The sequence below is a fragment of the Pan troglodytes genome, chromosome 6 (genome assembly GCF_028858775.2).
Source record: "Pan troglodytes isolate AG18354 chromosome 6, NHGRI_mPanTro3-v2.0_pri, whole genome shotgun sequence".
NCBI lineage: Eukaryota > Metazoa > Chordata > Mammalia > Primates > Hominidae > Pan > Pan troglodytes.
In genome coordinates, this window is record NC_072404.2 from 139,043,812 (window position 1) to 139,061,482 (window position 17,671).

Genomic DNA, 17,671 nt, shown 5'->3' on the forward strand with positions numbered 1-17,671 from the left:
CCCTGCAACATGCAATTTACCCATGCAGCAAACCTGCATATGTACCCCTTGAACCTAAAATAAAAGTTGGAAAGAAAAAAAAAGTGACAACAGAAATGAAATAAGGAAAAAAGAAAAGAAACATAGAAGGCTGGAAGAGTGGGTGAGGAAAGTATAAAGGGAAATTAAAACACTGGTTTGGGGCAGGTTGTTTTAGCTACCAGTGATATACTCAGATGGAGATTCCCTCCCTCCTTCCCTCCCTCCCTTCGTTCCTTCCTTCCTTCCTTTCCTTCCTTCCTTCCTTCCTTCCTTCCTTCCTCCTATCACTGAAATACACATATTAAATCTGTGAGTGATAGAATTCTATAGTAGGCCAGGTGTGGTGGCTCACATCTATAATCCCAACACTTTGGGAGGCTGAGGTGAGTGGATCACTAGAGGCCAGGAGTTCGAGACCAGTCAACATGGCAAAACCCTGTCTCTACTAAAAATACAAAAATTAGTCAGTGTGGTGATGGGCGCCTGTAATCCCAGCTACTTGGGAGTCTGAGGCAGGAGAATCAGTTGAACCTGGGAGGCAGAGGCTGCGGTGAGCTGAGATAGTGCCACTGCATTCCAACTTGGGCTACAGAGCGAGATTCTGTCTCAAAAAATAAAATAAAATAAAAATACAAGCCTATAGTAGAATAAAGCAGAGGATCAGTGGAAATGAGGATTTTAATTAAATATGAAATATATATTACATATGATATATAAATATTATATATAATTAATAATTAAATATATTTGTATAACATATTCACTTAACTCTTTGGTGGATATAAATAGTAATGCCTAAACAAATATTTTAAAATAGGAATAGTTTCTGAAATTACCAAATTCTTCTCGAAATTTGGGGATTAATAAAGTATGAAAACAAACAATTGGTAGGGCCTTGCAACGCTTCTAAACAATAGCTGCCACAAAAACATAAGCCACAAGCAAAGTGACTCATCTATAGGAAGTGGGAGTCTCCTTCCATAGAGACTGTTAGGCTGAAGTAGGAATTAGATACATGTATATTTAGGAGCTCTCTCTGATCACCCTATGAATACTAATTGTGGAAACACCAGATCTACTGGCAGGTCTGGTATTGATGATTTTTGGAGGAACTGGTGAGTTTTTGCCACTCTCTTGTTGAGTCTTTATTAAATCAGGACACTTGCTAAGGTGAACAGTGTCCTTGTTAGGCAACTATGGCTATGGATGATGCTACGGGATAATGTTATGTCTACCTAACACTAGATGGTAATAAAGTCCAAAACTCTTTGACATGGCCTAGAAAGCCCTTCAAATAAAGAAATATTCAACATGTATAAGCACCTACCATGTGAAGGGCATGATACTGGTGGCTATTAGGAGTGGGGAGGGGTAGATACCAAAGCCATTTTTAAAAAGTAGTACCTGAATCAGGGCCAGTTTCTGCCTCATCTCCACCTACTCCACCTAGCCAAACAGTCTGGTTTTTGTTTTTGTTTTCATACTCCTGTGCATTTGCCCAGAGGCTGCTCTTTCAGCCTGGAAAGCTCTATCTGATTCTGCACTTTCTCTGACTCCACTCACATAGGCTATATTGCTTCTTTATCTGTGCCCCATGGTTCTTCCCTCCCTGGCGCCTGGCTAGAGGCATCACTGCACTGTGTTATTGTCAGCTGTCTGCCTCTCTCCCAGGAGTGTGAACTCCTTGAGGGCAGAGACTAGATCAATTTCCATTTTCTGTTTATAATCCCAGCTTCCAGCACAGACTTGTTGCACAGAACATAGTTGGTAAATGTGCGTTGAATAAACAAACCAACAAACAGATGATAGTATTTTCAGGAGGAAAACAAAAGGAAAAAAAGTTGAAAGGGGAAGCTCTGTTTTCACTAAAAAGGGAATTGCCAATATATTGGGAGATAGTATGTATCTGAGTGTATCTGAATATATCTCATTGGGAAGCCAGAACTACGAAAAAATTCTATCCCAAGGCAGATTTTTCTAAACAAAAAATGTTAATCGTCAAAAGGCTTGGAGTATTATTGACTGTAAAAACAATTATATCCAAAAAGATAATGCAACCAAGTAAAAATCTCAAAATACAAAATGGTGATGCTTGGAACATATAGTGACTGGATTTTTTCAATGTAGACAAAGTTCCAAAGAAAACTAAATTATTCACCATATTTAATTCTAGTCAGGGTCAGGCGGGTAGTGTTTGATCACTCAGCAGAATTGTATCCAGGAGATTTAAAGTTTGTGAAGGATACTTACAGGGGGAACCAAGAAGTATCCAACCTATTTGAACCAACTCATAAGATCATTCGTGAGTTGTGATTATTATCATAATCGGAGTGATTTGTAACAAATATACTAGGATATCTAAATGACTATTGTTTTTAAGGCAGTGTCTTTGAGAGGCCATAATGGCTTTTTCCAGTGATGCTGCCACACAGCAAAAACACACACAAAAACGAACAAACAAAAGGCATTAAGCCTTCCCTTTTGGAGCCATTTTCAGAGTCACTCATGGGACACATAAGATTTGGGAAAAGAAATCCATGTGAGATGATATTTATTCTGGGTTGTTCCAATGAGAAAATTTAAAATATGTGGATTTTTCAAGAGACTAGTTTCAAAGCAATAAAAAGAATTTTCTGAAGATTTGAGTCATCCAACAATGAAATAAGCTTTTGAAAATGTGCTATTTTCACTAAAAATGTTCAAGCAAACACTAGATGATCACAAATAGAAGTGATACAAAATTCATGTATTTCAAAGTCCTTTTGAAATCTGAGAATCTGTGATTCTAAAATATCTGAATACTAAATGTATATTATAGTTTGCATGTATCGAGCCCAGGTCTGTGTTCAAATGTTACCTTACTACAGAGATCTTCCTAGATGAAATATTACCCCCAAAATCTTCCTTCCATTTTACCCTGTTCTATTTTTCTCCATAGAACTTCTGTCTAATATGTTCTATATTTACATGTTTGTCTAGATATTGTCTGTCTCTCCCATCTAGAATGTAAGCTCTGTGGAGGAAGGAACTTTGTTGATTTTGTTCACTTCTCTAAGCCAAGCAACTAAATTAGAATCTGGCATGTAATATGTGTCTAGTCAATTGTCCAATAAAACTTAGCAAAAAAAGGATGTTACTGAACAATTACAAACATGAGAGAGATAGGGTAAAACACAATTCCAGTGTTTCTTCGCACATATTTATATACCCTAAAACTTGCACAGTAGTCAACATATCACATGTGGCCAATATGTATTGTTGAAAGAATGAACTCATGCTATCATTTATATGTCTTTTCTTCTTTTTTTCCCAAAAGCACATAGATTTTTACATGGCTGTAATCCTTATTCATCTTTTTACCTAAAATGTGGTATTAGAGCTGAATGACTCATCTCATGCATCAGATTTGGCTATCATGACTTGACGTCATTGCCAAAAATCAAACCCATTCAAATAAAAAAGATGGGCCCTCGCTGAGCTGAGGTTACACAAAAGCATATGCTACAGGCTGTAAAAAAAAAAAAAACAAAAAACAAAAAAAACCCACAAATGAACTCATTATTTCTAATTCAATCATCATCTCTCTCATTAGCATCACTGAAAAGTGTCAGTTATTTTTGGAGTAGAATACCACAACGAGTTGAGATCAAAATAGCTAGCCAAAACATTCTCACAAGAGAGCAAAGTCAGATAGACTTATACACATTCTGATTTCAAAACTTATTATAAAGCTACAATAATTAAGACCATGTGATATTGCATAAGGATAGATATATAGATTTATAGAACAGACTTGACTGTCTAGAAATAAACCCTTGTATTTACGGTCAGTTAATTTTCCACAAAGGTGCCAAGGTAATTCAATAGAGGAAAGTATATTTTTTTTCAGCAAATGGTGCTAGGACAATTGAATATCTGTGTGCAAAAAGATAAATTTGGGCCGAGTGTTGTCACTGACGCCTGCAGTCCCAGCACTTTGGGAGGCCACGGTGGGGGCAGCATTTGAGTCCATGAGTTTGAAACCAGCCACCTGGGCAACATGGCAAAACACTGTCCCTACAAAAAATAAATAAAAAAAAAGATTAACTGGGCGTGGTTGCTTGCCATCTCTAGTCCCAGCTATTCCGAAGGCCGAGGTGGGAGGATCACCCGAGCCCAAAAGATAGAGGCTACAGTGAGCTATGATGGTGCCATTACACTCCAGCCTGGGCAACAGAGTCAGACTCTGCCTAAAAAAAAAATAAAAATAAAAAAGATGAATATATAACTTTACCTTACATATACACATAAATAAGTCAAAATGGGTAGGAAACCTAAATAAAACTAAAACTATACAACTTTCACAATAAAATATGAGTAAATCTCTGTGGCCTTGGGTTGGAAAAAAATTTTCTTCTTCTTTTTTTTTTTTTTTAATGAGACAGAGTCTCGCTGTCACCCAGGCTGGAGGGCAGTGGTGCCATCTTGGCTCACTGCAGCCTCGGCTTCCTGGGTTCAAACCATTATCCCACCTCAGCCTCCTAAGTAGCTGGGTTTATAGGCGTCTGTCACCATGCTCGGCTAATTTTTGTATGTTTAGTAGAGACAGGGTTTTGCCATGTTGGCCAGGCTGGTCTCAAACTCCTGGGCTCAAGTGATCTGCCCACCTCAGCCTTCCAAAGTGTTGGAATTACAGGCGTGAGCCACCGTGCATGGCCAGAAAAAGATTTCTTAACTATAACACCAAGCAATACAACAAAAAAATTGATAAATTGGTCTTGGACTTCACCAAAATTTAAAAAGTTTGCTCTTCAAAATGAATCAAAAGACAAGCCCCAGAATAGAAAAAAAAATCATATACCTAATAAAATATTTGTCTCCAGCACATATAAAGATTCTTACAACTCAGTAATAAGGAGACAATTAACCCAATTTTAAAATGGGCATAAGCAAGAGATTGAGGCTGCAGTGAGCTATGATCACTCCACTGCACTCCAGCCTGGGTGACCGAGCAAGACCCTGTCTCAAAAAGTTGTTTAAAAAAGGGGGAGGTAAGATTTGAATAAATATTTCACCAAAGAAGATATAAGGTGGCCAATAAACACATGAAATGATGAACATCTTTAGTTACTAGGGAAATGAAAATTAAAACTATCATTTGACACCCTCCAAAATGACTATAATAGAAAGACAAGCAATAATAGGTGAGGATGTCAAGAAACCGGAACTCTCATTCATTGCTGATGGGAATGTAAATTGGTACAGCCGTTTCGGAAAACAGTTTTTTACAGTTTCTTAAAAAGTAAATTTACCATATAACCCAGTAATTCTGCTCCTACATATCTACTCAAAATAAATGAAAACCTGAGGTTACTCAAACACTTGCATGTAAATGTTCATAGAAACTTTATTCATAGATAAAAGGTAGAAACCCAAAGCTAGAAACAATCCAAATATTCACCAGCTGCTGAAGGTATAATCAGAATATCATGTACTATACATGTATTGATAAATGTATTTTTGTATGCATTAATATTTTTAATAGATTTTACATATCTATAAAATGGTGTTATATTTATGGAGTCCTATAAACTATGGATTTATTTTAACATATACACAACAATATGCTCATATGTAATTTCTTTTTTTAATTTGTGCAAATGTATGGAGTACATAAGAAAATTTGTTGTATATATATAATATGTAGTGATTAAGTCATATATATAATTTCAAATTAGCATCTCTTCCATTTTCAGGCCAGATACAAATCTGGGCTCAGATTCTAGCTCTCTCACTTCTTAGCTCTGTGCTCCCATGCTAGTAACTTAACCTCTCTGAGTGTGTACTAGTTAAGTACAGGCACTAATGTACACCTTACAGGACTGTAGAATTAAAGGAGATAATGCTTAACACTGGAATGGCATAATGTCAGTCCTTAATAAATCATATCCAGTATTATTATTTGTCTTTTTAGAGTTTCATTTGCAAGTCTAGATTTTTACTAGTAATCATGGTGAGTAGGAAGAAGCATTTCGTTCAGTAGAGAAAGACACCTCTCTGTACTTTCAGCTCTCCAACTTCTGACGTTTCACTTAATCTCTGAGAGCCTCAGTTGCCAACATCTATAAATGAGAATCATGTTATTCATCTCACAGTATTTATGATTAGAAAAACTTATTAAAGTGCTTTGTAAACTGCAAAGTAGAATAAAATTATGAAATACTATATTATTATGACCTTTTGTCCCCATCAATACCACCTACAGTATGTTTATAGAAGAACCAAAATAACTACCCATGGAGTATTGTGGAGACATTTCTCAACCCTAAGATTATAATGAAAGAATCTTTTCATGGCCATGGTGGTGGTGGCAAGTCATTTTCAAAATAAATTTTATTTCCCTGTTGTTTGAATACAAAGTGAGAAGAACTGTGTTACTCCTTATCTGAAACACTCTGCCTGTCCTCATGAGCTATCAGACTCAGCTAAATATGGCCCTGGCCAGTATGTTAATAATCCCCACTGGTTCTGAGACCTCCATCCACCACCGATGTGACATTCTTTGTGTTCAAATGTCTAGCTGACGTCTGATGCTTAAAACAGCCCATGCCTTCACCCCTCTCTGCATTGTCACAGCCCTGTATCACCACTCTTAAAAGGCTCCCACAGCCACTCCTAGCACCAGTTGTTGACCAGCCTGCCACTTGCCTCCCTGCCTGCTTCTGGCTGCCTTGAATGCCTGGTCCTTCAAGCTCCTTCTGGGTCTGACAAAGCAGGGACCATGTCTACCTTTGGCTACCGAAGAGGACTGAGTAAATATGAATCCATCGACGAGGATGAACTCCTCGCCTCCCTGTCAGCCGAGGAGCTGAAGGAGCTAGAGAGAGAGTTGGAAGACATTGAACCTGACCGCAACCTTCCCGTGGGGCTAAGGCAAAAGAGCCTGACAGAGAAAACCCCCACAGGGACATTCAGCAGAGAGGCACTGATGGCCTATTGGGAAAAGGAGTCCCAAAAACTCTTGGAGAAGGAGAGGCTGGGGGAATGTGGAAAGGTAGGCTCTCGGGACTTTTCCTTGGCTAACCCCACCTCCCCATCACCCCATCCCAAACCCAGACACTTGTTTTCCCTAACTTCTCAATCCCCATCACTTGAATTTTCCTATAACCCATTTATACTTGCTACTAAATCATTTTTCAGGCTGAAATAATCATGTAAATGCTATGGCCACCCAATGGATCATAATATGTAAAATTCTTAATTGGGGCTCTTTGATTGATTACAAATAGAAAGCTCAAGAGGAAAATAATTCACAATCAGTGTATGGGATTCAATACTTTGCCAAACATAAGTGTTGTTTGAGCTATAAGTTGGTAATGTGGCATAATATTTGTTCCCAAGATACATGCATACGTATAAATGTATACTTTTTTTTCAGTTAAGTACATTTATTTTCTCCTATAAAGACAAAAGTGGGAACGCTGGTTGCTTTGACTGTGATAGTAGCTATGGTGAAATAGTTCTTTTCCAATACCAAGAAGTGTGGGGTGGTGGGAAGTACATGACACTGAGAGTCACAGGGCCTTGTTACAAGTCCCTGCTCTGTTCCCACGTCTTTAGACCTTGAACAATCACTTTTACAGGGTTCTCTTTCCCTCTGGACATTGAGGGAGTTAGAGACAGTGTTTCTTTTGCGAATCAAGAACCCCTTTGAGATTTTGATAAGTTATGAACCTTCTTAAGAAAATAGCCCTGGGCTTGTGCAAAATACACCAACTTTTGCATAGAATTTCAAAATGATAACACATCCTGAAACCCATCTGAGGACTCAGGGGCAGCACAGCTGTATAGATGATCTCTTAGATTTCTGTCTCCTTTACGATGGTGATCCTGAGGTTAGGAAATGTGCTTATATCAGAGCTCAGGCCTATAAAGCTCTTGTGTACTGCCCAGTAAACAGTTATTTTGAATTTTCCAAATGAGTCATTACCAGAAGGAAGTCCAAAAGACTATTATTCTCTGGGAAAACAGTAATGACAATAAAGTGTCCATATAACAAAAAAAAATTCTTCCAGAATTATGGAAGAACACAGGTCAGTAGAAACAGTTTAAAACCCTTGCACTCTGTTGGAATCATCTAAAATCAAAATGGCCTAAAGCCAATGGCAAGACTTCCACAGTACTAATCTAGGGCTGTTAGATGATCTTGATGATAGGGTTATGTTGGCCACAATTGCAGCAAGATATGTGTGAGTTTTGTCCACGTCAATCATTGCAGGAAGGGCCACTGGGATCTGGCCAGGGTCTGCCAAGGCCACAGTACTAATCAGCTAGAAGGGGTGTGTTAGAAGGAAGGACACATACAAGTCAGTACTTGGGCAGGTCAATTCCTCCACAACCATTGTTTTAAGAGGGATTTTTTTTTCTTTGATGTGATAATGAGCGTCAAAATAACAATGGCATTATTATCACAATTATTTAAAACTCTCTTTAATAAAATAAAACTGGCTGGGTATGCTGGCTCACGCCTATAATTCCCACACTTTTTTGGGAGGCTGAGGCAGGAGAATCACTTGAGCCTAGGAGTTCAAGACCAGCTCTGGCAATATAGTGAGATCTCATCTCTACAAAAAAAAAAAAAAAAAAAAAATTAGCTGGGTTTAGTGGAACATTAGCAGGTGGTAGTCCCAGCTGCTCAGGAGGCTGAGGTGGGAGGTTGGCTTCAGCATGGGAGGTTGAGGCTGCAGTGAGCTATGGTTGTGCCACTGCACTCAGCCTGAGCCACAAACCGAAACCTTGTCTCATTTAAAAAAAAAAAAAAAAAGAATAAAACTGTCTCAGAATATCCAGGCTGTACAACCAATGTATCAATAATCCAACAAAGGCTTTTTAATGTCACAATGACATGATAGTGGTGGGAACCAAAGAGCAAAACCTATTGTCAGCCGGACGAACCCACCTGATCCTGCCAAAGGTTTTGCTGATCCCTGCCAATGGCTTATCAGCTCAATTAGAGAGGCTGCTGTGTTGACGGACTTCGGTTCCTTTCTAGGCTATTAACTTTTTCTCCCAGTACTTTCCCTGCTGGCCAGCTGTCTGTAGTTGCCAGGTATGATGAGCAGGAACTTGCTGATGGAGGGTGCAAATCCAATTCCCACAACAGGGAAAATCTTCGAGCAGCTGTTGGGTGGCTGGGGGAGCAAGGTAGTTGCGTAAGTGAAGAGCCATAAAGGAAGGACCCTGAGAAGGAGCGGAGGGTCTTGACTGATTATCAGGCGGCTGGCTCTGTAAAGGCTTATAAAAAGCAGACGCAACATCTGTTGAATGCCAGCCTTTCTGCCCACTTGGGCTTACACAAACTTATGCCGCATTGGGGCTCCCAGGGACCCTAGAATCCCAATGGTCTAGCTCCCCTATTGAGCAGTGGTTAAATCTCAGCACAGGTGCCAATGAGTTTCTCCCATTATCTCACTTCATTTTTAACTTTCTGCACTTGAGAACTGAGACAAGGCAAGGTTAAGAAACTCATTAGAGGTTAAGAGCTTGTACATAGAAGTGAAAATTAAAGAACATTTCAAAATTGTGGGTGCCCAGTCAGCAGCATCAGCATTACCTGGGATCTTCTTGGAACTGCAAATTATAGAGCTCCCGTCAATCTGATGAATGATAAACTCTGGGGATGGGGCCGAACAATTGGTGCTCTCACAGGTGATTATGACACACAGTAAAACTTAAGAACCACTCAACTACAGTTACTTCCTGAATAACATGGGGGTCAGGTGAACCAACTCCTGCCCCTGCAGCATCCAAAATTCATGTATAACTTTTGACTCCCCCAAACCTTAACTACTAATAGCCTACTGTGGACAGAAGCCTTACCAATAACATAAACGGTCAATTAACACATACTTTGAATGTGATATGTACATACATAATAGGGAGGTGATCAGGAGAAACAACTGGCCACTCTTCTCATTACCTGATTTGTTTTCTAAGTTTACTAACATTCCCCTTCTCCTTGTCCAGTCCCTTGCCATCTCATCTCCCACCTCCTTATTCTACACCCTCCTTCCCACCTCCATTCTCCAAAGAATCAGGGTTAATGCCAAAGCAGTGGCATATAGGAAATCTGTAATAAAACAGGCCCCCTAGGGACAGAGTATTTTATAAAGTAAGCGAAGTCTGTTTTTTGCATCCTCTCACCTTGCCTCTGTAGACACCTTTTCCCCTTCTGTTCTTTCTCCAGATGTCCCCCACCTAGGGTGACTAATCATCTCAGATTGTCCGGAACTATCTAGATTTCATGACTAAAATCCTGGGAAACCCTTCACACTCAGGCAAACTGGGAGGGTTTATCACCTTTCTCCTGTGTGTAGTCCTGACTCTCAGCTGCTGTTAACCAATGTCAACTTAGAGCCATTCAGTAAGCAAATAATTATTGAGCTCCTACTACATGCTAAGCACTGTGCTAGGTGAGCAAAGCAGACATGGTCCACTGCTCTCAACAGCTAACAGTCTGCTGGGAAAAACAAGTGACCAAAATAAAGTGTGACAGGTACTTTATTGGGGGTGGGTACAATGGTATGGGAATGCATCTGAGGGATATTTGGAGGGGATGTCAAAGAAGGCTTTCTGGGAGATCTATCATTTAGATGCTATATGACAATTCACAGTTTCAGATATTATCTGTCCAGGTACATTATAAGGGGAAAACAGATCTTGCAGATAGAGCCAGAGGGTCTTTAAAAAACCAAAGGGAATAAAATGTAATGGTGTCATACAAGGCCGTATACCTTTGATTTTGAGACAGGCCCCTTTCCTCCAAATACTGAAACAGCTAAAAATACATACAAACACATGAACACACACAGCTTTACAGGGACTAGAATTATAAGGAATTTGGAGTGGAATGGGGTGAGGAGAAGTCAGCCCACAATTCTTTCCTTCCTCGGGTTAATCCATTTGTTTCACTGCTGGACAGGGAAGGCTTCCTCTCTTCCCTCACGTATGCCTGGAGACTTGACTAGAGCCACACTCTTTTTCTTGTGTTGTTGCATTGTGACTTGCAGCCAGCTGCCACCAAACATTTCTCTCTCTCTGTCTTTCTCTCTCTCTCTCTTCCCCCCACCTCTCTCTCACACACACACACACACACAGAGAGACACACAGAGTATCTCTCTCTCTCCCTCCCTGCTCCTGAAGAAGTGAATAAATTAAGACTGGAAAAGTCATCCCAGGAGTGGCTGACCCCTTCCCCAGGCCATCACTCGGTGCCTGCCACTCTAAACAGTGGATAACTGGAGGCTATTTTGTGATAGCAACTGGGCAAACAAACCTGGAGACAAGGGCAGTGTTTTCCAAAGCTAGATCCACATGCTTCAGGCAGCGGGCGCCCTCGAGGTCAAAAAAAAAAGTTGCCAATATAGAGAGAAGAATCAGGGCCTGGAGGACAGGGCAGGGTCCCAGGGCTGTAGAGAAGATAAAGAGAAAGGACTAAAAAGACAGCAGGAGAAAAAGATTAGACTCTGTCAGCAATTTCTAGACCTTTTTTTTTTTTAATCAGAAAAGATAGCAAGAAAAAGAGAAACAAGGGGTCACTTGAGCGTCTTTGTACAGCAAATCTTGTAAACAGGAAAGACAAAGATAGAATGAAATTGTGTTTGCCTGAAAGCCTTTCATAATTGATACATGCTAAATAATTTAAGACCTTCAGGCTGGGCAATGGCTTACTTCAAGATTTTCTGCTGTTCTCTGCTGTTCCATCCACTTTACTGATTAGAATCTAGTGGATGCCAAGGGTGATTATCTTTCCCACCTGGTCTTCTACAGTCTGTCTCATTTAACCCTGGACTAGTTGGAGGTTTCAAGTTGATTTTCCCAAAAGGGTGACCTGAATGTTTTCTCTGCATCGAACTGGATTTTGACCTCCTGCTGTCCTGAGCAGCAGCCCTGCCTTTAGGCTTCCCTTGCCCAGATAAGGGACAGCTACAGAGGCAGCTCTCAGGTGATTCAGAGAGTCTTCTGTGGTAGAGCCCTGTGCCGGGCTCTACCGTAGAAGCAGATAAATGCTGGAGGAGCAAATGACAGCTCTGCTTCTGTCTACACTGAGGCAAGGCCTGGCAGAGAGTGGTTGGCTTCTGTCACATCTGCTATGGATGGAAAATTTGGGAATTTTTGAATTAAAAAGGGAAACTCATTAACATATTGTATATTTTTGTTGTCATTTGATTGCTTGAGATGGAGAAATAAGAAAGAACAGAGTGATTCCAGAAGGGAGGGTTGAATTTGCTACATTGTAAGTAAACGGAGAGTAAACCAGTAAGAGTCGGTCCTCAGGAGGTGAACAAATTTATCAAGGGTTTTCCAAAGCTGAAGTTCTGATTTATTTGTTCAAATTAGCAAAATGATTATATATTTGTATTCAATAAGTTGAATTCTGGATATTCTGCAGAAAACAAGAGAAATGTTTGTAGAAAAAGCTATTGCTATTTATTGCAATAAAATGTCAGCCTTGGTCATGAGAACTAGACCGATCGGAAGCAGAGGATTATTAACATTTTTTATTATAAACTTATGTCACTTGCCATGTGCTACTTTTGCAAGTTAAAAAATGTACTTAAAAATTGTATCATTTTTAAGAAGCTTAATGATGATATCATACTCTTTAGGTTGCAGAAGACAAAGAGGAAAGTGAGGAAGAGCTTATCTTTACTGAAAGTAACAGTGAGGTTTCTGAGGAAGTGTATACAGAGGAGGAGGAGGAGGAGTCCCAGGAGGAAGAGGAGGAAGAAGACAGTGACGAAGAGGAAAGAACAATTGAAACTGCAAAAGGGATTAATGGAACTGTAAATTATGATAGTGTCAATTCTGACAACTCTAAGCCAAAGATATTTAAAAGTCAAATAGAGAACATAAATTTGACCAATGGCAGCAATGGGAGGAACACAGAGTCCCCAGCTGCCATTCACCCTTGTGGAAATCCTACAGTGATTGAGGACGCTTTGGACAAGATTAAAAGCAATGACCCTGACACCACAGAAGTCAATTTGAACAACATTGAGAACATCACAACACAGACCCTTACCCGCTTTGCTGAAGCCCTCAAGGACAACACTGTGGTGAAGACGTTCAGTCTGGCCAACACACATGCCGACGACAGTGCAGCCATGGCCATTGCAGAGATGCTCAAAGTCAATGAGCACATCACCAACGTAAACGTCGAGTCCAACTTCATAACGGGAAAGGGGATCCTGGCCATCATGAGAGCTCTCCAGCACAACACGGTGCTCACGGAGCTGCGTTTCCATAACCAGAGGCACATCATGGGCAGCCAGGTGGAAATGGAGATTGTCAAGCTGCTGAAGGAGAACACGACGCTGCTGAGGCTGGGATACCATTTTGAACTCCCAGGACCAAGAATGAGCATGACGAGCATTTTGACAAGAAATATGGATAAACAGAGGCAAAAACGTTTGCAGGAGCAAAAACAGCAGGAGGGATACGATGGAGGACCCAATCTTAGGACCAAAGTCTGGCAAAGAGGAACACCTAGCTCTTCACCTTATGTATCTCCCAGGCACTCACCCTGGTCATCCCCAAAACTGCCCAAAAAAGTCCAGACTGTGAGGAGCCGTCCTCTGTCTCCTGTGGCCACACCTCCTCCTCCTCCCCCTCCTCCTCCTCCTCCTCCCCCTCCTTCTTCCCAAAGGCTGCCACCACCTCCTCCTCCTCCCCCTCCTCCACTCCCAGAGAAAAAGCTCATTACCAGAAACATTGCAGAAGTCATCAAACAACAGGAGAGTGCCCAACGGGCATTACAAAATGGACAGAAAAAGAAAAAAGGGAAAAAGGTCAAGAAACAGCCAAACAGTATTCTAAAGGAAATAAAAAATTCTCTGAGGTCAGTGCAAGAGAAGAAAATGGAAGACAGTTCCCGACCTTCTACCCCACAGAGATCAGCTCATGAGAATCTCATGGAAGCAATTCGGGGAAGCAGCATAAAACAGCTAAAGCGGGTAAGTAACCAGAGAACAGACATAGGGGCACAGATAAAGTAAATGAGTTGTCCTTCATTGCATGGTGGTACCAAAGTCACCTCTCACAATACTTATCAATACTTTCAATATTTTAGTATGCGAGAGCAAACACACCAAGTTTGAAACATTAGGAGCAGGCACACAAGTGAGCACATTTCTATTTGAGAGGAACGCCTGGGCCGCTTTCCCAGCCTCTCAGTCATGTAAGGGCAAGGACCATTTTCATACATGTCCCAATTCCCTTAAGAAGAAAACCAGGGAATATAATCTAAATTCCAAAAGGATTCACCACTTGTCAAAAATTTTACCACAGAGTTGTGACTGATTCGATACCTAATTTATAACACAAAATTTATAACGTGGTAAAAAAATTACCATGCAGCAATAATCAACCTGAGTTCTTCTCAGAGGATACTGCTAGAGACATATCCTACGGATATTTTTCACTTATCATGTGTGTTGTTTCATTGAGAGAAAATCCGCTATTTTTGTAGGTGGAAGTTCCAGAAGCCCTGCGATAAAAACACGATCTTTAGAAGAGGATGCAGAACTGTTCAGTGGTATTACACGAAATGCATTGTGAGATGTTTCTAAAATACCTTCTTCAATTCAAAATGATCCCTGACTTTAAAAATAATCTCACCCATTAATTCCAAAGAGAATCTTAAGAAACAATCAGCATGTTTCTTCTGTAAATATGAAAATAAATTTATTTTTTATGTCGTGAGATTTGTATTGGCAAGAAGCAGTTAATTTAAAGATGCTCTTCCTATCTCTGGATGTGTTGGTAACTCCGAGTTGTAATGAGTTCATGAAATGTGCTGTTATTTTTGTAATCTCAATAAATATGGATTGAAGTTTTTTCCCTTTTTTTAAAGCCAAACTAATATTTTTCTGTGACTTGATACATCTGTCAGATTTTTGTAATCTCGATAAATGTGTATTGAAGTTTTTTCCCTTTTTTTAAAAAGCCAAACTAATATTTTTCTGTGAGTTAATACATCTGTCAGGTGTGTATGTAACATCTTACTGGACATTAAAAAAAATATTACATTCTCACCCAAAAAGGGTTTGGGTCCTAAGCATTTGCCTTTCTTTGTTTCCTCTTGTTCAAGAAAATCTGATTAGATCTCTTTCTAAAGGACTGCAAGCAATAATTTTTTTTATATTTTATTTATTTATTTTTTTGAGACAAGTCTTGCTCTGTTACCCAGACTGGAGTACAGTGGCACAATCATTACTCACTGCAGCCTCAAACTCCTTGGCTCCACTGATCCTTCTGCCTCAGCCTCTGGAGTCCCTAGGACTACAGGCATGCACCACCACACCTGTCTAACAATTTCATTTTTTTGTAAAGACGGGGTCTCACTGTGTTTCCTAGACTGGTTTCCAACTCCTGGGCTCAAGAGATCCTCCCACCTGGGGCTCCCAAAGCACCGGGATTATAGGCATGAGCTAGCGTGCCCAGTAAGAACTTTCTTCAAAGTGAGATAAAACGTTGCAAAAAGATCATCAATGTGATCATTATCATCTTAGATTCATTGATATTAGACCCAGGATGGTAGCTGATGCTTCCATATTTCCAGAAGTACCATATGTACCCAGATGTTGATTCAATCATTTATTATAAAAATGAATGATCTCTGGAAGGAATAAAATTGAAAAGAAGTTTCTTGGTAGGAAGGAAATAAGTGCTAGAGGAATGCTGGAAGGTAAGACCCCTAAATTCAAAGCTACCTTTTGGCTGATGCTAAGGATGGACCATTCAAGTCTCTCTTTGAGCTCTCCTTGGATAAGCCTTAGTCTAGTGGGTCTCTACACAAATCATGACGATGCTAACATTCACAAAATAGACATGGGGACATGGGGCACATGCATTTTTTCCAGCTATCCTTCTACTCCTGTCACTCAAGAAGTGTCTGAATTCAAATAAGAGAAAGATATATTGAATTACCTTTACTTCACTCTAGTGCTCCACTCTAATTTATGAAAGTTATAAATCCCTCTAAAGTCCTTTGTATTAACTATGATTAGCGATGTATCCTTTGTGTCCTACAGATTATAACAGTGATCTTGGCAAACTCTCTGAGTCACCCAGTAAGTAATTGTTTGCTTCATATACAGAGCTTTGGATTATCTCCAATCAAGAGGATTGTGTTTCACTAGAAAATCTCTCCCATAGTCCTTCGGCCTGGCTCTTTGAGTCTGTTTCTGCTGTTCAGCCATTCTTTTACAGAATAACAACTGACATAATCACTTAAAAAGGATCCCAGTGGCCCATGGGCTAGTTGGTGCCCTGATTCCATGTGAGGGAAGGGAGGTGACTGATATTTTCTGAACTAAGTTGTCTCATGTTTTCACAACAACATTAAAAGGTGCCATTGCAATTTTATAGTTGAGTAAACCGAGGTACAGAGAGGGTAAGGCTGGTGTCTCTGACTGTAAAGCTCATGCTCCTTCCGTGTCACTGCACCTCTCTTCTTCCACCCAGACTTAGCTTCCCAAGGTTTGCTGTTCTTAGAACAGTGGAGATCTTCATTTCCCTTGGTAGAGACTTCACTATTTTCACCTCATGGTCACAATTACATTCATTCTTGTTCAAGGAAATAAAAGGTAAAATGTACATTTTTAAAAGGCATTTATGTGTGCAGGTGTGTGAATTTAGAACAGAAAGCCAAGGCAGGCCTTCCCTTCGTCTGACCCTTGTGTGTGCATGAAGACAGGGCTCTTCTAAGTCAAAGAGTTGTGAGAGGTGAACAGCTTCCACCTCCAGTCTGATGAGGCAGAGGAGCAAAAGTTTGCTGATAAACTGGGTCATTGATTAAACCATGCAGAGATCCCAGGAGCGGAGTGTGGCAGCCCTCCTGAATAAAGAGGAAAAGGCTAGCACGAGTATTACCAGGAGCTGGTTGGGCTGGGGAGACTGGCCAAGCCTTCTCACCAGAAGCAAGTGATAAGGAGACATGTTTTCTCCTTTGCATTTTAACAGGCTGCCTTACTGTGGCTTTCTGTGCCTTAAGAGAGAGCAACATGTACTTACTACAGACTTCACAAAGTTTAAGTGAAGATACAGGCTCTCACATCAATCTAAGAAACAAAGTTATAAAGCATATAATAAGACAAGTATAATACGGTCAGATTCTAAGTGGGCACATTTATCATTATGAAAAAAGCATTTCTAGAATGTGTTATTTCAGAATCCAGTACTGTAAACATGCAAAATGTTATGATGATCATTATTCAGCACAGAACGGGGATCCTGGTCCATCCTCCCTGGAAACTCATAGAGCTGATATGAAAACTAATTAGTTCATCCTCTATAAAGAGCTTTCAACTCACTGGGAGAGAAACTGTCCAAGATCAGATGAAGTGTTTAGGCTCTGATTAATGTGGGCATGTTAATCTCAGAAAGTACAGCTCAGTACAGCTCATCCTGATTTGAAACAGGGCCAGGATGCTGAGTCCCCCTGCTTCATGAACCCTGCTGCCACAGGTATTTAATAACTCGGTGTCAGCAGGATCTTGATTTAATACCTGCCCTGAGACTGTTACTACCACAGGGTGAAAGGAAGAGGTAATTACAGGCTGCAATGTCTCTATGCAGATGCACTAAAGACAGGGGTAAATCAATATGC

At 40.2% G+C, this 17,671-nt stretch overlaps 1 protein-coding gene and 1 long non-coding RNA gene across 2 annotated transcripts; one reads left to right on the forward strand and one right to left on the reverse strand.

Moving 5' to 3' along the window:
* Nucleotides 1-797: 797 nt before the first annotated feature.
* Nucleotides 798-12,670, reverse strand: LOC129135415 (uncharacterized). Its single transcript, XR_008549062.2, has 3 exons — nt 11,336-12,670; nt 8,960-9,191; nt 798-6,122 (listed from the first exon to the last, which is right to left on the reverse strand). It is a non-coding gene; the product is annotated as an uncharacterized LOC129135415 (long non-coding RNA).
* LMOD2 (leiomodin 2) lies at nt 6,646-14,919 on the forward strand. Its single transcript, XM_001148473.6, has 3 exons — nt 6,646-7,054; nt 12,669-14,015; nt 14,531-14,919. The coding sequence occupies exons 1-3, from the start codon at nt 6,782-6,784 to the stop codon at nt 14,555-14,557; spliced, it is 1,647 nt and encodes a 548-aa protein (XP_001148473.5). The 5' UTR covers nt 6,646-6,781; the 3' UTR covers nt 14,558-14,919.
* The last annotated feature ends 2,752 nt before the right edge of the window (nt 14,920-17,671 follow it).